This window comes from Cetorhinus maximus, chromosome 30 (genome assembly GCF_964194155.1).
Source record: "Cetorhinus maximus chromosome 30, sCetMax3.hap1.1, whole genome shotgun sequence".
In the NCBI taxonomy this organism is placed as follows: domain Eukaryota; kingdom Metazoa; phylum Chordata; class Chondrichthyes; order Lamniformes; family Cetorhinidae; genus Cetorhinus; species Cetorhinus maximus.
This window is the reverse complement of record NC_135908.1, coordinates 11,767,768-11,792,952: the sequence shown is the minus strand read 5'-3', so window position 1 is coordinate 11,792,952 and position 25,185 is coordinate 11,767,768. Positions and strand designations below refer to the sequence as shown.

At 44.1% G+C, this 25,185-nt stretch overlaps 1 protein-coding gene and 1 non-coding gene across 2 annotated transcripts in view; both read right to left on the bottom strand.

The window, feature by feature from the left end:
* LOC144670075 (thrombospondin type-1 domain-containing protein 4-like) overlaps nucleotides 1-25,185 on the bottom strand; it is a 253,990-nt gene that overhangs the window by 40,366 nt on the left and 188,439 nt on the right. The window contains exons 10-14 of the mRNA XM_078532470.1: nucleotides 24,371-24,467; nucleotides 15,293-15,505; nucleotides 1,826-1,955; nucleotides 1,515-1,719; nucleotides 391-564 (exon numbers count right to left, since the gene is read on the bottom strand). Of these exons, the coding sequence (XP_078388596.1) occupies nucleotides 391-564; nucleotides 1,515-1,719; nucleotides 1,826-1,955; nucleotides 15,293-15,505; nucleotides 24,371-24,467 (819 nt within the window). The remainder of the gene's footprint in view (nucleotides 1-390; nucleotides 565-1,514; nucleotides 1,720-1,825; nucleotides 1,956-15,292; nucleotides 15,506-24,370; nucleotides 24,468-25,185) is intronic.
* LOC144670158 (U4 spliceosomal RNA) lies at nucleotides 17,756-17,891 on the bottom strand. The gene has a single exon (XR_013573830.1). It is a non-coding gene; the product is annotated as a U4 spliceosomal RNA (small nuclear RNA).

The following is a 25,185-nucleotide window of genomic DNA, read 5'->3' as shown; positions in this document are numbered from 1 at the left end:
CAGATAAGATGCGGCCCTAGGCCTTGCAGACCGCTAAAACTAGGCTGCTCCACCTTGCTTCCAGGACCATTGGCAGGACTCACAATACAACAACAAAATTCAGCCCATGGCATCATTTTGGCACAGAAGGAGGCCATTCAGCCCATCAAATCAATGCTGGCTTTCTGTAGAGCAACTCAGTCAGTCCCATTCCCCCACTCTATCTCCAAAGCCCTGCAGGTTTATTTTGCACAAGTAACCATCCAATTTCCTTTTTAAATCATTGATCATTTCCACTTCCACCACCTTCTGAGGTACAGAATTCGAGAATATTTATAACAAAAATGTTCATAAACATTTAAATCAATTGGTTAATTAATTAATACCAGAAAAACTAAGAATTATATTTACCCGGTCACTCCAATCAGTGAAGAACCAGCTCTTTGCACATGGCCCCATGTCACAGTTTTCAATATCGTTTGGCCTCAGTCTCATATTGCATTCTTCATCATCCACGATATCACCCAAATTGCTCACACACTTCACATCTCTGTTTCTCTGACCAACTCCACAAGGAGCTGAACACTGTTATTGGGGAAAATAAACCATGGAGATGTAATATTTAACATCCTTCTACTGCCTATGCTTAATGTGTAAATTAAGTAGTATCCTACACATTAAATTAGTATAAATGTAAAGGGTACTCAATAACATTCCTATAAGCAAGAGAAGAGGCACAATCAAATATACTCATCCTTGGGTTTCCACTAGTTACATCAAAGGCCTTCATTAATGCAAACGCTATCAACCTCAATCTGAAAAATATTCTACTTCTGTTCAGAGGGTCACGCAGTGCTTCCTTACGCTAGATGCTGGGTTAGTGACTTAGTCTCAAGCTTCTGCTTATTTTGCTTTGAGCCTTCTGCTGGGGACAAACCAGAGCCACAGCAAAACCATGTAACTTATCTGTGAATTGTCCCCATTCCACTCATTGGGAAACACCTGCTTTTGTTTTGATATTTTCCCCAATGGAGAGTTGTAAGGCCCATATCCTGTCATTCACTTCCATTTGTGCAAAAAAACTTCTATTATTGGCTTATTATCAATTATCTTTCAGAAGAATGATTGAAAAAAGGGGAATATCAACAACAAGAACATCACTGAACCTGGTATTCATTGGTTCTCTTACAAAATATTACAGCACAGAAGGAGGGGATTTCCCATTGACATGTTGGTTCACTGAAACAGTGCACTCAGTCTGATTACCCTGTCCTTTGGCAATACCTGCTTATATATTTTCTTTTTTGAATATTCATCCACTCTCCTTTTCAAAGGTACTATGGATTATGCTATTATCAATGTTTTTTATTGGGCATTCCATATTCTAATAATTTCTGCACAAAACAGTTCTCCTAATTTCTCCCTTGGGTCTTTTGTTGATGATCTTAAACTTACACTCTCCAGTTACTGATACACTGATCAGTGAGACAACTGCAGTGTGTTTTGCACAGTAGCACTTATTAGCATTTACTCACAGAACTCCATTCTGTATAGATCTGCCACCCACTACAAATTTTCATCTGGCATGTGCTGATGGTCTCAGGTTTCTCTAAGAATTGGCACCGGTATGGTTGTACTGTTGTCGTATAGTTTGCATAGACCTGTCTGCACAGGATCTGTCTGTGCTGCATACCCAGTCCGCATGTTTTACTGCACTCAGACCACTCTCCAATGTCCCAACTGTCAAGAAAAATAAGGAATATTTATGCTAAAATCATTTAAAAAAATTCAGGATAGTAGTAATTTAATAAAATGTGAAAGAAAATAAAGTGATTTTTTTTCATACAAGGCTGGACAGGAGTTGATATTGCAGGCCTCTTCCTCAGAGCTGGGCTTTATGCTGATATCACACAGGTTGTCTGAGACTTCCTCAAGTGTGTTTCTATTCACACAGTGAAATACTGTATAGTGTGAGCCTGAAATAGCCACAAATGACATTCAAAAGTACCAAAAATATTAATATAATTAAACAAAATGTCCAGTGCATAAGGTAAACCTAGAGGCATATTTTTACATCTTCTAAATAGAAAGGTTTGACCACTTGGGCAATAGTCGCTTGGTAGTACAGAACTTGAGTATTGCTGAAAAAGAGACATGCTGTAGAAGTGTTTTGTCTCACACTCATCAGGACAGATGCAAGAATACTAAATTTCAAAGGGAGCAATGATTCACACTGCATGAGAAAAGGCTGCTGATTGGTTGGCAAGTCAACTCTGATTGTTTGAGGCACAGCCATGGAGAATTCACTAGGGAACTCTTGTGCCGCACATTTTAGTTTAAATCAAAAAGGTGCAATGCCTGCACATATTCTTTTTGCCTGCAGAGGACAGGTCCCTGCGAATGAATAAAGGTAGCTTCTAGCAAGTGTAAGTGAGTCACATTGTAAGCCCAACTGATAATCTTAAATTAGTTGTCAGTGTAATTCTTAGCACACTCAGGATTGTTCTGTAAGTGTTGTCTAATCGTGGAATCACATCCAACATTAGACAATATGTTCTGAGTTTTGCAAGCATGGGCTGATTGAGTATGGTCAGTACTGTGCCTATTACTTCAGATTGAAAAGGGCGCAGAGAGCGGGAGAGACTTCAGTTTGAAAAGAACGCGTAGAGCGGGAGAGACTTCAGTTTAAAAAGGGCGCAGAGAGCGGCAGGGTCATCAGTTTGACAAGGACACAGAGAGAGGGAGAGACTTCAGTTTGAAAAGGGTGCGGAGAACAGGAGAGACTTCAGTTTGAAAAAGACGTGTAGAGCGGGAGAGACTTCAGTTTGAAAAGGGCGCAGAGAATGGGAGAGACTTCAGATTGAAAAGGATGTGTAGAGCGGGAGAGACATCACTTTGAAAAGGACGCGGGGAGCAGGAGAGACTTCAGTTTAAAAAGGATGCGGAGAGCAGGAGAGACCTCAGTTTGAAAAGGACGCAGAGAGTGGGAGAGACTTCAGATTGAAAAGGATGTGTACAGCGGGAGAGGCATCACTTTGAAAAGGACGCGGGGAGCAGGAGAGACTTCAGTTTAAAAAGGATGCGGAGAGCAGGAGAGACCTCAGTTTGAAAAGGACGCAGAGACTGGGAGAGACTTCAGATTGAAAAGGATGTGTAGAGCGGGAGAGGCTTCTGTTTGAAAAGTGCATGGAGAGTGGGAGAGACTTCAGTTTGAAAAGGGCACTGAGAGCAGGAGAGACCTCAGTTTGAAAAGGACACGGAGAGCGGTGGGAAATCAGTTTAAAAAGGACGTGGGGAGCAGAGAGCGGGAGAGATTTCAGGTTTAAAAGATTGTGGAGAGTGGGAGGGACTTCAGTTTCAAAAGGACGCGGAGAGTGGGAGAGACTTCAGTTTGAAAAGTATATGGAGAGCGGGGGAGATTTCAGTTTAAAAAGGGCGCGGAGAATAGGAGAGACTTCAGTTTAAAAAGGACCTGGAGAGTGGGAGAGACTTCAGTTTGAAAATGGTGAGGAGGGCGGGAGAGACTTCAGTTTGAAAATGGTGAGGAGAGCGGGAGAGACTTCAGTTTGAAAATGGTGAGGAGAGCGGGAGAGACTTCAGTTTGAAAATGGTGAGGAGAGCGGGAGAGACTTCAGTTTGAAAATGGTGAGGAGAGCGGGAGAGACTTCAGTTTGAAAATGGTGAGGAGAGCGGGAGAGACTTCAGTTTGAAAATGGTGAGGAGAGCGGGAGAGACTTCAGTTTGAAAATGGTGAGGAGAGCGGGAGAGACTTCAGTTTGAAAAGGATGCAGTCAGGGAAAAAGAAAAAAAAGGAACTGTGACATTACAGGAAGCTACTAAGTTGATTGGCCGGTAAGCGTTCAGTGTAAGGGACACTGCATGAGAAACCAGCTTAGGACAGGCCACTTAAGGGAGATCTATAAAAAGAAAGAATTACAACTTTAAAATAAAAAAATACAAAACTTGAAAACTTTAAAATTAAAATCAAATTATAAAGACAAAAAGAGCAATAAAAAATAAAGTAATTTAAACAAACATCTAAAACACATATCTTGTACTTTAGAAGCATATAACCTTTAGTTGTCAGTGGTACTAGCATTCAATAAACACAGTAAATTGTAGCATATATAGGAAGAAAGTTATTAAAGTAAATTAACTAAATAACAAGTTAGAATGGCAGGACAAGTGTTATGTTGCAGCTGTGAGATGTGGGTGCTTTTGGACATCAAGGTGGTCCATGACCAACACGTCTGCAGGAAGTGTAAGCAGCTTGAGGAATTCCAGATCAGAATTATTGATCTGGAAGCCGAAATGCAGACACTGCGCAATATAAAGGAGGGGGTGAAATACCTGGATGCTTTGTTCCAGAAGACAGTCACACCTTTTAGAAGAGGTTCATCTGTTTTGGTCAGCAGTGAGGGACAGGAGGATGTGACTGTCAGTGAGGCAGGTAATGGGATCGAGCAGACAGTAGGGGAGAAGCATCAGGCTTTGCAATTGTCAGACAGGTTTGAGGTGCTCACAACCTGTGTGGATGAAAGCGAAGTCTGCAAGATGGATGAGCTGGCTGACCATGGCACTGTGGTACAGGAAGCCATTCAAGCAGGGGGAGCAAAAAGGAATGTAGTAGCAGTAGGAGATAGTATAGTGAGGGGGATTGACACTGTTCTCTGCGGCAAAGAGCGAGAGTCCAGATGGCTATGTTGCCTGCCTGGTGCCAGGGTTCGGGACATCTGCTCAGGGCTGGAGAGGAACTTTCAGTGGGAGGGGGAGGATCCAGTTGCCGTGGTCCGTGTAGGTACCAATGACATAGGCAGGACTAGGAAAGAGGTTCTGTAAAGTCAGTATGAGGAGCTAGGTACCAAATTAAGAAGCAGAACCCAAAGGTAATAATCTCTGGATTATTACCCAAGCCACGTGCAAATTGGCATAGGGCAAATAAGATGAGAGACACGAATGCATGGCTCAAAGACTGGTGTGGGAAAAGTGGGTTCCAGTTTGTTGGGCACTGGCATCAGTACTGGGGAAAGTGGGGGCTGACCGTTGGGACAGTTTACACCTGAACCATGCTGGGATGAGTGGCCTCGCAACTCGCACAACTAGGGAAGTAGAGAGGGCCTTAAACAAGAGAGGTGAGGGATCAAGCTTGGGTAGAGGTAGCAATTCAAGGTGTAGAGTCAAGACAGGAGAACAAAATAGCAATATGAGAAATGAGGGTCAGAGAATGGCAGGAAGGAACAGAGAGAAAAAACCTAAGAATACATCAACAGTCAAGACTAGATGTTACAAAGGTAACAAAAAGACAAAACTGAAGGCTCTCTATCTGAATGCACATGGTATTCATAGCAAAGTAAATGAATTGATGGCCCACATTGAAGTAAATAAATATGATCTGATAGCAATTACAGAGACGTGGCTGCAGGACGACAACGATTGGGTCCTTAACATTGAAGGGTACATGACATTCAAGAAGAATAGGAAGCTAGGTAAAGGTGGAGGGATAGCACTGTTAACCAAAGAGGGCATTGGTGGAATAGTAGAGACGACCTTGGTTCAGGGGATCAGGATGTAGAATCGGTTTGGGTGGAGATGAGGAATAGTAAGAGAAAAAAGTCATTAGTGGGAGTGATCTACAGGCCCCTAACAGTAGCCAGAATGTAGGACAAAGTATTCAAGAGAAAATATTGTGTGCTTGTGATAAAGGGACAGCAATAATCATGGGTGATTTTAATCTACACATAAACTGGAAAAATCAGATTGGCAGTAGTAGCCTGGATGAGGAGTTCTTAGAATGCTTTCGAGACAGTTTCTCAGAGCAGCATGTTCTAGAACCAACAAGACAGCAAGTTATATTAGATTTGGTATTGTGTAATGTGACAGGATTAATTAATGAATTCAGAGTAAAGGTACCCCTAGGTAGCAGTGACCACAATATGATTGAATTTTACATCCAGTTTGAAAGGGAGAAGAGTGAGTCGAAGACTAGTATCTTAAACTTAAATAAGGGCAACTATGTGGGGATGAAAGCTGAGCTAGCTGAGGTGAACTGGGAAACTAGGCTAGACATTAGATCAATAGAGAAGCAGTGGCAGACGTTTAAGGGGATATTTCAGAGTATTCAGAATAAGTACATCTTACTATAAAGAAAAATTCTAAGGGGAGGACCCACCATTCATGGTTAACTAGAGATGTTAAGGAAAGCATCAAACTTAAGGAAAAAGCATGAGTGGCAGGACAGATGATTGGACAGGATATAAAGAACAGCAGAGAATGACTAACAAGAATGACTAAAAGGTTAATCAGGAGAAAGAAATTAGAGTAGGAGAGAAAGCTAGCTAGAAATGTAAAAACATAAAACATAAAAAATGAGTTTCTACAGGTACTTAAAAAGGAAAAGAGTAAGTAAAGTGAGTGTTAGTCCCCTAGAGAGTGACAGTGGGGAGTTAATAGTAGATGATAAGGAAATGGCAGAGGAAATGAACAAATATTTTGCTTCTGTGTTCACTATAGACGATACAAAAAGCATTCCAGTAATAGCTGAAAATCAGGAGGTGAACAGGAGAAAAAAGCTTGGTGAAATTGAAATCTCTAGGGAAACAGTACTGAGCAAATTGATGGAGCTGAAGGCTGGCAAGTCCCCGGATCCCAACAGACTACATCCTAGGGTCTTAAAAGAGATAGCTAATGAGGTAGTCAATGTGCAGGTGTTAATTTTCCAAAGTTCTCTAGATTCTTGAAAGGTTCCATCAGGTTGGAAAGCAGCAAATGTAACCCCTATATTCAATGAGGGAGGGAGGCAGAAAACAGGAAACTATAGGCAAGTTAGATTGACGTCTATCGTGGGTAAATTATTAGAATCAATCATTAAGGAGGTTATAGCTGGGCACTTAGAAGAGCTCAAGGCAATTGGGAAAAGTCAGCTTGATTTTGTGAAAGGAAAATCATTTTAACCAATTTATTGGAGCTTTTTGAAGGAGTAACATGCGCAGTGGATAAAGGGGAGCCTGTAGACGTACTGTACTTGGATTTCCAGAAGGCATTTGATAAGGTGCCACATCAAAGGTTATTATGGAAAATAAAAGCATGTGGTGTAGTGGGTAACATATTAGAATGGATAGAAGATTGGCTGGCTGGCAGAAAGCAGACAGTATGCATAAATGGGTCTTTTTCTGATTGGTAGGATGTGATGAGTGGCATCTCACAGGAGTCTGTACTGGGGCCTCAACTTTTTACGATTTACATCAATGACTTAAATGAGGGGAGCGTAGACATGGTAGCTAAATTTGCAGATGACACAAAAGTAGGAAAGTATGTTGTGAAGAGGACATGAGGAGGTTGCAGATGGGTTATAGATAGGTTGAGTGAGTGGGCAAAGATCTGGCATATGGAGTTTAATGTGGGAAAATGTGAAGTTGTTCACTTTGGCAGGAAGAATAAAAAAGCAGAGTATTACTTAAATGGAGAATGGCTGCATAATTCTGAGGTGCAGAGGGATCTAGGTGTTCACGTACATGAGTCACAAAAAGTTAGTATGCTGGTACAGCAAGTGATTAAGAAGGCTAATGGAATGCTATCCTTCATTACAAGAGGAATTGAAGTATGGATGTTATGCTTCAGTTATACAGGGCATTGGTGAGACTGCTCCCCGAATACTATGTGCAGTTTTGGTCTCCTTATTTAAGGAAGGATGGAAATGTATTGGATGCGGTTCAAAAGAGGTTTATTAGATTGATACCTGGAATGAGTCTTATGAGGAAAGATTGGACAGACTGGGTTTGCTTCCACTGGAGCTTTGAAGAGTGAGGTGTGTTTTGATTGAAGTATACAAGGCCCTGAATGGCCTTGACAAGGTGGGCGTCAAAAGGATGTTTCCTCTTGTGAGTGAGTCCAGAACTAGGGGACACTGTTTTAAAATTAAGGGTCACCCTTTTAGGACAGAGATGAGAAGAATTTTTTCTCTCAGAGGGTTGTGCGACTTTGGAAATCTCTGTCTCAGAAGGTGGTGGAGATGGGGACATTGAATATCTTTAAAGCAGAGGTAGATAGATTCTCATTAGACAAGGGAATCAAAGATTATCGGGGTTAGATGGGAATGTGGAAATCAAATCACAAGATCAGCAGGCTCGAGGGGCCGAATGGCCTACTCCTGTTCCTATTTCTTATGTTCATAAATTTTTGAAATTGTTATTCCTTTTGAAATTTGGCACACCTGTATCTGTCCTGATGAAGGTCAGATAAAAAGGCAAGATAAAAAGCTTCGACAGCACCTCTCTTTTTTCAGCAATACTCATCAAATCCTGAGTTTTTACTAAAGCAGCCACTGTAAAATTACGTGCAAATTACATACAGGTATGTCTATACACATTAATTTGGAGTATTACTCATGCCAGGAGCTCATGTTACATACACAAAGAATATTCAAATCTATTTTCCAAAAGGTATACAGTAAGCCCCTGCTTAGAGTTGTTTTTGCACTCCTGACAAGTGCAACTTTAAGTGAAGCAATTTTAAGGGAATCAGATTTTCCCATTGCAACAGATGTAGTTACGTTCTGTAGGACTTTTCCCATCAGAAAAAAACTAAAACATTATAGCCGCTAAGTTGATTTACTGAACATTCCTAAATTCCAATATTTGTAAATGAAATAACTATTAAAATATAATCAATTAAAAAATATAAAAGAAGTATGCTAACTTTTTCTACTTAACTCCTGTTCGCTGTCCCTCCCACAGGCTAACTCTCTCCCACTCACCGCTTCCCTGCCCTACTCTCCCATTCGCCTCTTCCTGCTTGACTTTCCCACTCGCCGCTTCCTCTCCCGAACACTTGGTGTGACCAAGGGCTCAGGAGAGGGGCGGTGAGAAGGAGGAAGCGAGCGAGGGAGAAAGGGGAGATGCGAGTGGAAAGATCGGAGTGGGAAGCGGCGAGAGAGAGAGACTCAGCAAATGGGTGAGAGTCTCGGCGAGCGGGAGAGCAAGTCTCAGGGAGCAGGTGAAGAGTCTCAAGGTAAAGCCATTCCAAAATGCCGGTGATTGAGTCACGCATGCTCCGTGGGCTGGTGTGAAACCATGCTAAAGTGAAATGCCTGACTTTAAGTGCACATATCGTATTACATCCACGATGCTAAAGCGAAACGATGCTAAATGAGGCAACTCAAAACGGGGACTTACTATACTACGTTGCATCTGTTAAGATTCTTTTTTCACACTTAAATCTGTAAACCAGATGCATTAGCTCTCGAGCATCTCCAATATGGCATTACACTTTGAAGTAAAAGACTGACACTCCAACTAAAATCCTACATATTCCCATCTCAGTTATGACTGAGGCCGTACAGAGGTCTGTGTCTGTATACTGCAGCTTACCAAAATACAAAATAATGGACAGGGAAAGATTAACTGGTCCACTGAGCCTGTCTCAAACAGTCACAATTAAGCTAAACTGCATGGCCTCCTACCAACAGCATAAAAGGGCCATAAAAGAGTAAACAAAGCATTGGATTCATTTCTAGAGGAACAGAATTGAAAAGAAGAAAGAAATTGAATGAGACTTTGGGGGAAATAAACTTGCAAGGCTATGGGGACAGAATGAGGGAATGGGACAGACTGAATTGCTTTGCAGAGGGCTGACATGGATTTAGTCAGCTGGATGGCCTTGTTCTGTGCTGAGATGACTGTATAAGTTATGTTAAAATTTTATAGAAGCTTAGTTAGACCACACTTGAAGTATTGTGAATAGTTGCAGTGTCCATATTATATAAAGGACATATAGGCATTGGAGAAGGTGTACTTAAAGATTTATTAGAATTATACCAGAACAGATGCTATACTTATCAGGAAAGTTTGAAAAGGCTGGCTTTTTTCTCTAGAAAAGAGCAGACTCATGTGACCCAATAGATGTCTTTACGAATGGGTTTGATAGGGTAGATATAGAAGGGTTGTTTCCACTTGCAGGTGAAACTAGAACTAGGAGGCCATAAATGTATAATAGTCACTAATAAATCCAATTAGGAATTCAGGAGAAACGTCTTTGTCTGAGACTGGAGAGAATGTGGAATTCACTACCACAAGTAGCAGTTGAGGCAAATAGCGTAATTGTATTTGAGGGAAAGCTAGATAAGCACTTGGGGGAGAAAGGAATAGAAGAATATTTTGTTGGGGTTAGAGGGTGGGAGGGTCTCATGTGGAGCAGCAACACTGGCATAGAAACATAGTGGATCTGTTGGGTTGACTGACCAGTTTCTGTGCTGTAAATACTTTGTCATTCATTGGTCCCTTTCATACACAACAGATTTGAATTCTGTACTAAGCATGGTATTATGCGTGGTGTTAGCTCTACTCCTTTAAGACTACATTTATCTACATAAATTGACATTTGCTAGGTGCTGCCTATTCTGTCTTAGAACTCGATCAATTCCCTATCTAATAAGAACATAAGAAATAGGAGCAGGAGTAAGCCATTTGGTCCCTTGAGCTTGCCAAGCCATTCAGTCAGATCGTGACTGATCTGATTGTGGCCTTAACTCAACACTTTCCTGTCTGTGCCTCATTACCCTTGACACTCTTGTAGATCAAAAATTCTGTCTAACTCAGCTTTGAATATATTCAATGACCCAGCCGCCACTGCTCTCTGGAGAAGAGAATTCCAAAAATTGACAACTCTCTGAGAGAAGAAATTCCTCCACATCTCCACCTTAGTTGGAAGACCCTTATTTTGCAACTGTGCCACCTAGTTCTAGATTCCTCCACACAGGGAAACATTCTTTCAGCATCTTCCCTGTCAAGCCCCTCAGAATCTTATATGTTTCAACAGGGTAGATGTTGTGTTGTGGAACATAGGAGCAGGAGTAGGCCATTCAGCCCTTTGTGTCTGCTCCACCATTCAATACGTTCATTGCAGGTCTGGTTTCGCTCTCAACTCCACTTTCTTGCCGCCACCACCCCACCCCCGCCCCAACCCACCCACAATTACCCTTGACTCAGCCTTGAATAAATTCAATGGCCCTGTCTCCACTGCTTTCTGGGGAAGAGAATTCCACTTACTAACGACCCTTTAAACCCCAGTAAGTGTAGGTCTAACCTAACCTGCTCAACCTTTCTTTATAAGCCAACCCTTTCACTCGAAGAATCAACCTAGTGAACCTTCTCTGAACTGCCTCAAATTCAAGTGTATTTCTTTTTAAGAAAGGAGACCAAAACTGTACACAGTACTCCAGGCATGGTCTCACTAATGCCCTATACAGTTGTGGCAAGACTTCCCTAATTTTGTACTCCGTCTTCTTGCACAAAAGGTTAACTTCCATTTGCCTTCCTAATTTCTTGCTGTACCTGAACACTAACTGTTGTGATTCATGTACAACGGCATCCAGGTCCTTCTATACCACAGTATTCTGCAGTCTCTCTAAATTTAAACACCTCCTAAAAGCACTTTGGGTGTACCAACACAACATGAACTGCAGCAGTTCAAAAAGGCGGCTGACCACCACCTTCTCAAGGGCTGTTAGGGATGGGCAATAAATGCTGGCCTTGCCCATGATGCCCACATCCCACGAACGAATAAAAGAGAATATTCTTCCTGCCAAAGCAGACAACCTCAGAATTTCCCACATTATATTCCATCGGACCAATTTTTTCCCACTTCTCTAACCTATCTATATCCCTTTGCAGTCCTCCTCAAAACTTGCTTTCCTACCTATCTTTGTATAGTCAGCAAATTTGTCTACAATACACTCGGTCTCTTTATCCAAGACATTAATAAAGATCATAAATAGTTGAGGACCCAGCATTGATTCCTGTAACATTCCACTAGTTACAGTTTTCTAACCTGAAAATGAGCCATTTATTCTGACTGTTTCCTGCTCATTAGCTAATCCTCTACCCAGTGCTAATATATCAGTCCCAACACCATGAGCTCTTAACTTGTAGAGTGTCCTTTTGTGTGGCAACTTATCAAATCCCTTTTGGATATCCAAATACATCACATCTACTAGATAAAACAGCCTGCAGAGAAAGAATCCTGTTTTTGAAATAATGCATGAAATTGAACATTCTGACCCTGCGAAGGATGAAGGTGACTGCCATGAAGGAATTGTGTTGGTCACTGGGTATCTGAATCCCTTGATGAGTATTTTGATGGCTGATTCATTCAGTTGCTCAGTCTTAGATCACGGTTGCACTTCCACAGTGTGCAGGGTGGATTGGCTTAATTGCTACCTGGAATCTCTCAATGAGGCAGATCAGTGGAAGGTTAAGGAGTATAAAAGAACACCTCCATGTCCTATTGTGAATCTGCCAATAGCTAGGGAATTTAATGATGTAGTAGCAATGGACTTAAACATATGGGACAAGGATTAATAATAATTTATAGCGCTTTATGGATATGGCAATGTGATTTAGCCTATCTACGGTAGTAAATGGTAGGGACAATCAGACCATTGTAGACAAAGTCATGGAGAAGTGGGTAGGCACTAGATTAGGAACTCCAACAGAATTCCTGATGGATAATGGAGGAGAGTTTGCAAATGATGTGTTTCGGGAACCTGCTCCTGGGCCTGGCTAAGTTGGCCATTAACAGGTCCAGGCAGCGGGCAATTGAGGTTGCTTTCCATTTTAATTCACCACCTTGCTCTCACGCTCACATTTCTGTCCTTGGCCTCCTTCAATGTTCCAAGCTCAATGCAAGCTGGAGGAACAGCACTTCATCTTCTGATTAGGCACTTAGCCTTCTGGACCAACACTGTATTCAACGAGACCACAAGCTCTGTCCCCCCATTTTGATTCTGCTTTTTTGCCATGTGCCAGTCTGAATCTTTCTTTTCATGTTTTTGCTTTCAGAGACAACTGTTCATTATTCTGCCATTCATACTCACTCTGGACAAATGCTTTGTTTCTTTACTATAACCATTACCACTCCCTTTGCATTTTGTTCCATGACATCTTTGCCTTTTAATCTATTTCATCCTATACCCTATCCCAGAACCCTTTTGTTCTTCCTCCCCCTTTCCTCCTCAATGGCATAAAACCTATCATGCTTCTACCTTCCTTCAGCTCTTAAGAAGTCATTGTTGACTTGAAACATTAACTCTGCTTTTCTCTTTCTACAGATGCCAGAACTGCTGAGTATTTCCAGAACTTTTTGTTTTTATTTCAGATTTCCAGCATCTGCAGTATTTTGCGTTTACCTATCCATGTTTGCTTGGTTGGCTGAGGCTGGCCTTTTCCCCCAGTCCTTGGCAAATATTGTTTCAATTCAGACCCTAAAATCCCACAGCAAAACCTCCAGGTAAGAGTCCAAGGCACAGGAGGCAGCATTCCAGGTTTCCTTTTCATTCCTATGGTTGCTGAAGCCACAAGAATCAATGTACAGTTCAGCCTTTGACTGCTGCCAGGGTCTCTTGAACTAGAAACACTTCCTTGACAGATTAAGCACCTCATCTTGCCCACCTTCATTGGCTGGCTGGGAAACCCAGAAGCTTGATGCTAATGGCATGTGAGGGTTAAGCAAGTACGTCAAAACCCTTAACTGATTCAAATGGATTCCTCAACAAGCTGCTGGCCTCCCAGCTGCATGCACGTCAGTTTTGTTAAGATTCAGTCCATAGGTTAAAAGTTGACAGCTGAATGCATGACTTAAGGTGATATAATTTAGTCTCATTTAGGTATTTTATCTGAATTGAAGTTATGAATGAAATATTAAATGGAGCAGGTTGCTTGCTGCTGTGTACCCAGGGTATGCTTATTCACCGAGTGCAAGGCAGAAGGGAAAGAGATGAGTTCTGGGATGATTGACCTCAGCCACTTTTTACTGTCCTAGCATTTTCTGGGGATCAATGTAATGGGGGACTGGGGGTGGAGAACTTGTATCTACAGCAGGCATAAAGAGGAAAGAATGTACAAATGAAGTCCCCCTTCTCATTTTTCTGTCTTAATATGAGACAGGTGGCAACAAGACGAAGAGCCCAAACAGACTGGTGAATGTTTTTTTTATAAGAGCCAGCAGAGGAACTTCATGGTTTGGGGCCTCTTGGCTTCAGACTTCTCAGCAAAAGAACTTCGGAGTGACTGCCCTTGATGTAAAGGCAACATTTAACTCAGTGTGGCATCAAGGAACCCAAACAAAATTCAAGTTAATGGGAATCAAGAAGAAACTCTCCATTGATTGGAGTCACACCTAGCACAGAGGATGACGTTTGTGGTTGTTGGAGCCCCTGGACATCCCTACAGCAGTTCTTCGGGGTAGTGTCCTCAGTTGCTTCATTCTTCAACCTTTCCTCCAACTTAAAGTCAGAATGGGAATGTTTGCTAAGATTGCACACAGTGTTGAGAAATATTCACAATTCCTCAGATATTGAAGCACTCTATGTCCACATGCAGCAGGACCTGGATAACATTCAAGCTTGAACTGATAAGTGGCAAGTGACATTTGTGCCACACAAGTGCCAAGCAATGACTATCTCTAACAAGAGGGAATCTAACAATCTTCCCTTGACATTCAATGGCATTACCATTGCTGAATCTCCCACTATCAACGTCCTGGGGTTAACACTGACAAGAAATTTGACTGGACCAGCCACATAAATACTGTGGCTACAGGGCAGGTCAGAGGCTGGAAATTCTGAGGCAAGCAACTCACTGCCTAACTCCCCAAAGCTTGTTTACCTACAGGGTACAAGTCAGGAGTGTGAAGGAATACTCTTGCCTTGCCTGGATGAGTGCAGCTCCATCACTCAACACTCATGAAGTTCGACAGCATCCAGGACAAGGCAGCCCACTTGATTGGCGCTCCATCCACCACCTTAAACATTGACTCTCCACACGACTGATGCACAGTGGCAGCAGTGTGCAGCATATACAAGATGCACTGCAGCAGCTCACCAAGGCTCCTTCGCTAGCACCTTCCAAACCCGCAGCCTCTACCACCTAGAAGGACAAGGGCAATAGATGCCTGGAAACACCACCACCTGCAAGATCCCCTCTATGTCACTGCTCCTTCAGTTTTGCTCGATCAAAATCCTGGAACTCCATCCCTAATAGCACCATATGGTCTGCAGCAATTCAACAGAACTGCTCAACACTATCTTCTCAAGAGCAACTGAGGATGAGAAATAAATAGTGGCCTTGCTTGCGACATTCACATCTCAAAAGTGAGAAAAAAATTACCTTGTTTTGCAGATAAGGAATCGTGTTAGTCTATTATTAAAGAAAAGCAAGCTTTCACATTTGTCACTCTTTGGCTTTTTAACACTGATTGCAGTCTTCACCCAGACCCTGTCTAAGGATGTATATCACATGCATTTGTAATCAGCTACACTTACCTCTGCCACAAGTAGCCGTACATTCTGTCATCCCAACCTTTTTCCAGTTGTACTCATGGAAATGCCTTGGTGGTTGCATGACTGGTACCTGATTGCCAGGATCATGAGGTGGGAATCTTCCAGGATCCCGAGTCTGAAAATTTGTACTCTCATAACCTGAATTTACTGCAAAGGAATCTTCTGTAACATCCAACTGCCCATTGAGTAGTTTACCTAGAAATAAAAAGCAAAATGAAGAGTTAAGCAACACCAGGAGATATAGAAAAAAATGTATTAAGTTGTATATGTTTAACAAATCAGTGCTCCACAAAACCCTATGACATACTTTTCAGGTACTGAAGGGCAAGTACAATTATTAGCAGGTACAAAAGATTTCATAGAATTTTTCAGCATAGAAATGTTGAGCAGTTCTCTTGAATTGCTGCAAACCATACAGTGCCATTAAGGATGGAGTTCCAGGATTTTGACCATGCAAAGGTCCTTTCTGGTGTTTATGCTCCACACAAGCTTCCTTCCACTCCTCTTCATCTAACCTTACCAGCATATTTTCTTCTCCCTCATGTGTTTTCCCTTAAACACATCAATGTTATTTGCCCAACTACTCCTCATGGTAGTGAGTTCTATATTCTTACCACCCTGAATAAAAAAGGTTCTTCTGAATTCCTTATTGAATTTCGAAGCGGCTTATATTCATGACCCTTAGTTTTGAATTCCCCACCAGTGGAATATGTTCTCTACACCCTATCATGCCTCTTCGTAATTTTAAAGACCTCTATCAGGTCACCTCTCGACTTTCTGTTTTCTAGAGAAAAGAGTCGCAGCCTGTTCAGACTCTCCTGATAGCTGTCCCCACTTAGTTCTATCATCCTTGCACATTGATGAAAAAAGAAAATTCAAGATAGGGATTGAGCCACTATGGAATATAAATGATAAACTTAGAGATAATGACAGTGAAAAGATATAAAGAATGACCAGATATTATGTTTTTCTGATGTTGATTAAAGGATTGGCCAGAGGGCTGGGAATAACTCTTCAGCTCTTCTTCAAAATAGTGTCATCAGATCCTTTACATCTAACTGAGAGGGCAGATGGAGCCTCAGATTAACCTCTCGTCTGAAAAATGGCACTTCTGGCAGTGCAGTACTTTATTTTTGTGCTCAAGCCCTACAACTTTCTGATTCAGAGGGAAGAATGTTACCAACTGAGCCATGACCAACACCATATGGGACATCACAGTTGATTTTTGCCGTTCTACTCTAGCTTGCAAGAAGATCTTGTGGCACAGGGGGTAGTGTCCCTGCCTCTGAGCCAGAAGTGTCAGGTTCGAGTCCCACTCCAGGACTTGATGGCCATGGAAGGTGCATTCATAACATGGCCAAGCAGGTTGATTATCAACCTGTAAATTCTTCCAATATGCCCATGGCAAGAAGTAAGAGTCAGCCATGCTTAATGCAGAATGGCATCCCTCAAGGTTTGTTCCTTGGCTCTCATTGTAGGCATGCTGTTCTTCCATGGTCAGGTGGCAGAGGTGAGTCATGATTTAGGTGTAGAGCAGGTAGCCCTTGTCACACAGCAACCAACCTCTGGTTCTTTGCAGTAGGTCAGTGATAGCAGGTACGGTGACTACCTCAAGATGAATGTGGATAGTGGCTTCATTGAGAGGGTATGGTTGCACACTAACTGAACATTAATGGAGTGATAGCCCTTGCAGCTGCAGTACATCTCCCATGAAATGTGGGCTTGCAGGGTTACATTGCTTGCAGTTAATTGCAACTTGCACAATTGGGAATCCCAATTATTTGGCAAAGACATGTGTTTGTTCCTCCTGTTTCTCTCTGGCCAGTGGAAAGATGATGAAGTCCCTTTTCTGGCTATCCAGGGCCCCTGTCATCTCCTTGTAGCACCGATAAATGGCAAACTTTGAGACATTGCTCCATTTGTAAGGTCCACTGGCATAGGAACTTAGGGCCATGTTGTTCATGATGGCTACTGGCAGTGCCACCCTTAATTGCCCTGCAGCACAGCTGCATACTTGATTGCAGGAGGTGGCACAGTTCAGTCACCATCTACCTGGTGAAACACAGGCAGCTCAGAAACTGCTCGTAGCTAAAGCAGAGGTAGTAGAAGTGCTTCCTATATATCCTTGGTGGGTAGGACCTTTTATTAAAAGCATTCTTCCTTCTCACTTTGCACAATAAGGGGACACTCATTTAAAACTGAAATGCAAAGGATAGTGAATGTCTGGAATTCTCTACCCCAGAGAGTTGTGGAGGCTAGATCACTGAAGGTATTTAAAGAGGAGGGAGATAGATTTTTGAAATATCAGGGAGTTGAGGGCTATGAGGAGCTGGCACGAAAGAGGAGTTGAGGCCTGAGGCAGATCAGCCATGATCTTATTGAATGGTGGGGTAGGCTTGATGGACCGAATGGCCTAAACCTGCTCCTGTTTCTTATGTTCTTTTTTTTCCATAGAGACTATCAAAAATTGCCATTGCCGGCTACATTTCAAACCGTCACAGCGGGATATTGGGAAAAGTTTTCATTAAGCAACAATTGCACCTTGGTTAAACTTCATTGGCTACGAAATTGCCACTATGTTCTCTCTACTGCGAATGCTCAATTTCCACGTCATGCTACAGCAGAAGAGGAATTGCAACTATAGCCCCCATGACTGTAGCTGGTTTTTTCCTGACTTACCTTCCAACTCCTATGTACTACTTGTTAAGATCCAGAACCATTTCTCCCTTAAATGCAAAAGGTTTGCAAAATTCCTCCAATAACACTGGATATATTGCTTCCATTAACTCTGCATCAGGAAAACAAAGTCCTCTGGAGTTCAGCTCTTTTGTCCATGTCTGAGCCAAGGCTGTAATGAGGTCAGAAGCTGAGTGATACCAGCAGAACCCAAACTGAGTATCAGTGAGCAGGTTCTTGCTAAGCAAGTGTCATTTGACAGCACTGTTGGTGACCCCTTCCATCACTTTACTGAAATTCAAGAGTAGACTGATGGGGCGGTAATTGTCCGGGTCGGATTTATCCTACTTTTTGTGTACAGCACATACCTGGGCAATTTTCCACATAGCCGGGTAGATGCCAGTGTTGTAGCTGTACTTGAACAGCTTGGCTAGGGGGCACGGCAAGTTCTGGAGCACAAGTCTTCATTACTATTGCTGGAATATTGTCAGGGCCTATAGCCTTTGCACTTTCCAATGCCTTCAGCAGTTTTTTTATATCACATGGAGTGAACCAAATTGGCTGAAAAACAGCATCCGTATTGCTGGGGGCCGCTGGAGGAGGCCAAATCCAACCTGGCCAATTACTGTCCCATCAGTCTACTCTCCATCATCAGTAAAGTAATGGAGGGGTCATCAACAGTGCTATCAAGCAGCACTTGCTTCAATAACCTGTTCACTAACGACCAGTTTGGGTTCCGCAGGGCCACTCATCTCCTGACCTCATTACAGCCTTGGTTCAAACATGGATAAAAGGGCTGAACTCCCAAGGTGAATGAGAGAGTGACTGCCCTTGACATCAGGGCTGCATTTGATTGAGTGTGGCATCAAGGAGCCCTAGCAAAACTGGAGTCAATGGGAATCAGGGGAAAAACTCTCCACTGGTTGAAATCATGCCCAGCACAAAGGAAGATGGTTATGGTTGTTGGAGGTCAGTCATCTCAGCTCCAGGACATCACTGCAGGAGTTTCTCAGGGCAGTGTCCTCAGCCCAACCATCTTCAGCTGCTTCATCAATGACCTTCCTTCCATCATAAGGTCAGAAGTGGGGATGTTCACTGATGATTGCACAATGTTCAACACCATTTACAACTCCTCAAATACTGAAGCAGTTATGTCCAAATGCAGCAAGACCTGGGCAATATCCAAGCTTGGGCTGACAAGTGGCAAGTAACATTTGCACCACACAAGTGCCAGGCACTAACCATCTCCAACAAAAGAGAATCTAACCATTGTCCCTTGACTTTCAATGGCATAACCATCACTGAATCCCCCACTATCAACATCCTGGGGGTTATTTCGAAACTGAACTGGACTAGCCATATAAATACTGTGGCTACAAGCGCAGGTCAGAGGCTAGGAATCCTGTGACAAGTAACTCACCTCCTGATTCCCCGAAGGCTGTCCACCATCTACAAGGCACAAGTCAGGAATGTGATGGAATACTCCCCACTTGCCTGGATGAATGCAGCTCCCACAACACTCAAGAAGCTTGACACCGTCCAGGACAAAGCAGCCCGCTTGATTGGCAGCACATCCTCAAACATTCACTCCCTCCACCACCAACCCACAGTAGCAGCAGCGTGTACCATCTACAAGATGCACTGCAGGAATTAACCAAGGCTCCTTAGACAGCACCTTCTGAACCCACAATCACTACCATCTAGAAGGACAAGGGTAGTAGATAGATGGGAACACTACCACCTGGAAGTTCCCCTCCAAGTCACACACCATCCCTGACTTGGAAATATATCGCCGTTCCTTCACTGTCGCTGGGTCAAAATCCTGGAACTCCCTCCCTAACAGCATTGTGGGTATACCTACACCACATGGACTGCAGCGGTTCAAGAAGGCAGCTCACCACCACCTTCTCAAGGGCAACTAGGGATGGGCAACAAATGCTGGCTCAGCCAGCAAAGCCCACATCCTGTGAATGAATAAAAAACACCAACACTGCCTCCCCCATTACAAAGGTTACATACTAAATACTGGGAGGACTGTCATACATTTAAATCATAAACATTTAAATGAATGCCCCATAAGGCCATAAAATAAATATTTAGAAACTATGGGGAGAAACCCCGAAGAAACTTCAGAAGAAAAATCTGATGACACCCTAATCGAAGACCCATCACAGCACTCACCCACACCCTCCACCAGTGCAGAGAAACACACCTCAGTGGAACTTAGCTTTAGAGTAGCCTCGGGATCACAATCTAGTGAGCACATTGCACTGTCTGATTCACAGCAGGCAGTCCAGCATTTGGAGGACTCTTGGAGATCAGAAATCTGCTGAGTCTGTGTCAGATAAGGAGCCTCTGGACTTGGTCATAGCTCTGTGGCTGGAGCTGCAAAAATAAACTCGGGAATATCAGGAAGGGATGTCCACTGCATTCCTCAGATGCAAGGCATGATGGTGGAGTCTGTCTGCCTTTAGTCTGAGGTGATAACACCAGCATGCCAACGCACCGGGGTCAACACCGTTAGACTGGCAGCCACCATGGAGACCTTGGTTCAGGACATCAGTCCTGCACTGCTGTGCAGGCTGAACTCCATCACTGACGCCATAGGTGGCCTTCAACAGTGTTAACGCGCGAAGGGTGAGGGGCAGCTCGATCTCACTCCAGCTTCCCTTTCGCCTCAAGAAGCCAGCTTGGAGGTGCCACTGCAGGACCCTGAAAGCAGGCTGGAGCCCTCCAGGTCTCGGCCTCCAGAGGACACCTGTTAGGGTCATCACAGACAGGGTGTCGCAGTCAGTAGGCTGCCTCCATCTCTGCTGTGGATGTCGGGGGAGCACCAAGACATAGCGGCAGGCTTAGGAAGGTTAAGAAGATGTAATTGCACAGCCTGGCCATGGGTGTTAATCACTTGTACATTATGTTCACTATTGTAAATAAACTTCCAAGAATGTCTCCTTGCCTATGGCTCCTTGTTCTAATGTTCGTGCCACTAAGATGTGAAACCTTTGTTTTTGCACAAGATAAAGGCAGGTGTCTCTGGCCAGGGCCTCTTCCCTTTGCTTTGTGCAACCTTCCCAGCACTCTGATGGTGTGCCTTCACAGTCACTGGACACATCAGTCATGCCTGCACCTCAATGGGGCTTATCATCACTGCCAGAATATCCTGCGCCGGCGACACAGAGTTCCGTCATTCTCTCTGTGTGCTCTCAGCACCTTTGAGGTGAGGCCAGCCCCCATCTCATCAGCATCTGTGTCCAGTGACAGTGTGGTCCTGAAGGCTTCAGCTCACGAAGAATGCCATAGGATCAGGATAAGTTAAAGTTTCCCCGCTGCATCTCCAGATATGACCCTGTTCACAGAGCGCAAGCGACCTGCCATCAGCTAGCAGGAGACAGACATTCGCAGAAACTATGTGAGGATCTATGGAGTGTCCCCACTGAATGTCATCATCATCCTCCTGGAATGTAGAGACTATGGACATCTGCTGTGTCTCCTTGACAGGAGCCTTATCACAGAGGGTATGTGCACTGCCATCAGCCAGACAGGAGTCAAACGTTCACAGGTGCAATGTGAGGATCTATGGAGTCTCCTCACTGCACGTTGTCATCATCCTGCACAAATCTAGCAGCTATGAGGGCCTCCCAAGCATGCCTGCCTCATTTGGCCAGTGTGATGGCCTCATCGCCGTTATCCTCATCTTTGAGGACCATCTCACCCTCATCCCCTTCGATATCCTCATCGGAGGAGATGTGCAGCTCCTCCCCCCCCGTAGCAGTACCAGGTTGTGTAGGGCGCAGCAAGCGATGATGACGCATGACACCCACTGCGGACTGTATTGCAGGGCTCCACCAGACCGGTCCAGGCACCGGGACCTCATTTTCAACATCCCGATGGTTTGCTCCACCAAAGTGCGAGTTGCAGCATGAACTTCATTATACTTTCTCTCTCTTGCAGTCTGAAGCCGCTGCACAGGTGTCATCAGCCACATCCTCTGTGGGTAGCCCTTGTACCTGAGGAGCCAACCCTGCAGCCTCTGTGGACCCTGGAAGGCTTCAGGAATCTGAGACCTACTGAGAATGTAGGAGTCATGGACACTCACTGGGAATTGTGTGCAGACCTGTAGGATACGTTTGTGGTGGTCGCACACCAGCTGAACATTCAGTGAGTGGTCTTCCTTGCGATCGACATAGTTGACCGCTTGTTTCCAGGGAGATCTGAGTACCATGTGAGTGCAGTCGATGGCACCCTGCACCTGTAGGAAACCTGAGATCTGCGCAAATCCCAGAACTCTTGCTTCCTGGCTTTCCTGATCACAGGCAAATGCACAAAGTTGTGTGCCTTCACAAGTATAGTGCCCATGAATGCATTTGTGCATGCAGGCTTGCGATATCCCAGACAGGTCAGCTGTGGATCCCTGAAAGGAGTCACTGGCATAAACATTGAGCCCTGCGCTCACTTTCATGGCATCTGGCAGTGGATGCCCCCAATGGCGCCAAATCCTGCAACAGGTGGGAGATGTGGCCGATGAGTTCCCTGCACATGCGCAGTCTTCGGGCGATACTGGTTCCCGGTCATCTGTATGAATGACAAGCGTCATCTGTAGACCCTGGGTCTAGCTAGGCACCAACCAATAATGGCTCAGTGTGACTCTTCAGCGACATGCGCAGGAGCCCCAGCCACCCCTTCTTCTTGAGAGTGCTGCTCCTCCCTCTGCCCAGCCAGGCACCTCCGTTGCTCTCTTCTCCGTCGTCTCTGCTCCCTGTAAGCCATGAGGCATACAGCTAGGTCACCAGGCTCCATGCTCCTGAGGTATTCCTCCTGCAGGATGAAAGAGAGACGCGTGGGTTAACATGGGTATACAAAGAACCTCTCTTAAGTTAAGTCTGAAGGCCCCTTAATGCATGCTGGAGAGTGCTGGCCACCACTTGGATGGTCAAAGTTTAGTGTGTTGCATGGCTGCCCAAAACCCCATCCACCTCCACCCCTCTCCACTTGACCGATTGGTGGCAGCTTCACACACTGGACTGCATGCTGCGCTCTCAGCTCAGGCACAGGCATTCTCCTAACCCACAGTGCAGTTAGCTGTTAGCCTGAACCATGGGGAGACTAGTCTAAATCTGAATGAAGACATTGCAAGGGTCTGTGAGCGCCTCCACCTGTGACTGCTCCATGGTCAGCTTTCGCAAGGAGATTGTACAACTTGCCCAATTGTCCTGTAGTCCACTAATATGCTAATTATTTTGCAGTCTGTGCCCGAGGGGTGGAAAGTTCTGGAGCATTTGGTGGCATTTACATGCCTTGCATTGTTTGAGTGGGCAGATAAGCTACAGGCCTGACTCCAAGCATGTCAATGTGGTTGCGCCTGAGCTGTCTCAGCTGCAGAGGAATGGTCACTCTATACAAGGTTTCCCTAATTCGTGGCCGCTTCCCTCCCCACCCCCCCCAGCATGTGCTTGTGCACCACCATCAGACCGTGCTGCCTTGCACCCCCCAACCCGCATCAGACCATGCTGACTTGCCCCCCCGCCAACTCGCCCCAACTGCAGTGCAGCTCTTGCCCTGCACTATCAGCTAGCTGGGAAAAAGCCACTTATCTGTGCCCTCGCCTGAATGCGCGGCGCCTCAACCTTGAAGTCGAACGGGCGACCCTCGCAAGTGCTGCACAACGTTACTGTGCACTCACCTCTGAGTTTCCTGCGAAGTTCAGCTCACCAGGTGGATGCCTTTTAAATACTGTTGTGAAACACGTCAATGTGCAATCACGCCAATATGCCCAGATTATCCAGCGTGGTGGATGATTCTGGTGAGCAGGGTTTATAATTATATGCAGACGTATTAAAATGACGTTCCCGACGTCCGGCAACAGGAAACGCGAACGATGTCGTGAAACCGATTTTTGGCCTTCTGCCATATTGTCCCCTCACTGTCCAAAGGGGATGGAAAACTCCAGCCCTGGAACTCATTCCTCTAAAAAGGCTATAGATGCTGGGGGTCAATTGAAATTATTGGAGCATTATTACTTTCTTCTGTCGCAAAGTGTTTCTCAGCCATAATCTGAAGGAGTACTGCATTGTTCGTAGACTCATGTAATTGTACGGACACATGTGAAAAATGTTATAGGACTATTCAAAGAAAAGAACAGAGGAGTTTTCCTGATGCCCTGGCCAATATTTATCCCTCAACTAACATTATCAAGCCAGGTGAACTGGTTATTTATCTCGCTTCCTTTTGTGGGCTCTTGACATGTGTAAATTGGCTATTGCACTTGCCTGCATTGCAATCTTGACTGCATTTCAAAAATAATTCATTGGTGGTATACAGTGTTTTGTGATGTCCTTAGGATAAAAAAGGCACTACACAATTGAAATTTTTTTTGTTTTATCTTACCTAGTCTGATGCTGGGTGGTACCTGATGACTGACAACATTTGTCTTGGGAAGAATATACTCATATTGAATGCCAGGATTCAACTGCTGGTAGATCATCTGGAAAAAATGTTGACAGCATGAGGTCTCACGTGTCTGCTGTAAGCCATGTCCCAAACTCACGCAACATGAAACACTCAACGAAGTTAAAAGAGACACCTCTGGCTTGAAATGCAATGAGTTATGTTCGTGATTCTAAGCATACTTACTAGCTGCTTTATTGCCAATGGCTTTCTTATTTCTGCCTCACAAAATCACAGTAGATCAACATTCTAGCCTAGATTTTCATTTCATTGGCATCAACAATTTTTAACATAGTAAAACATCCCAAGGTGCTGCACAGGAGCAATATTCAAACAAAATTTGACACTGAGCCACATAAGAAGATATTAGGTCAGGTGACAAAATCTTGGTCCAGGAAGTAAGTTTTAAGAAGCGTCTTAAAGGAAGAAAGCGAGGTAGAGAGGTGGAAAGGTGTAGGGTGGAAATTAGAGAGGTTGGACCCTAGCAACTGAAGGCATGGCCATCAATAATGGAGCACTGATAACAGAAAATATACAAGAGGCTAGAATTAGAGGTATACAAATATCTTGGAGGGTTGTGGGGTTGGATGAGGTTACACAGATAGGGAGGGGTGAGACTGTTAAGGGATTTGAAAACAAGGATGAGAATTTTAAAATCAAGGTGTTTTCTTGACCAGGAGTGATTACAGATGATAGGGAATGGGACTTGCTGCAAGTTAAGACACAAGCAGCAGAGTTTTCGGTGACCTTAAAGG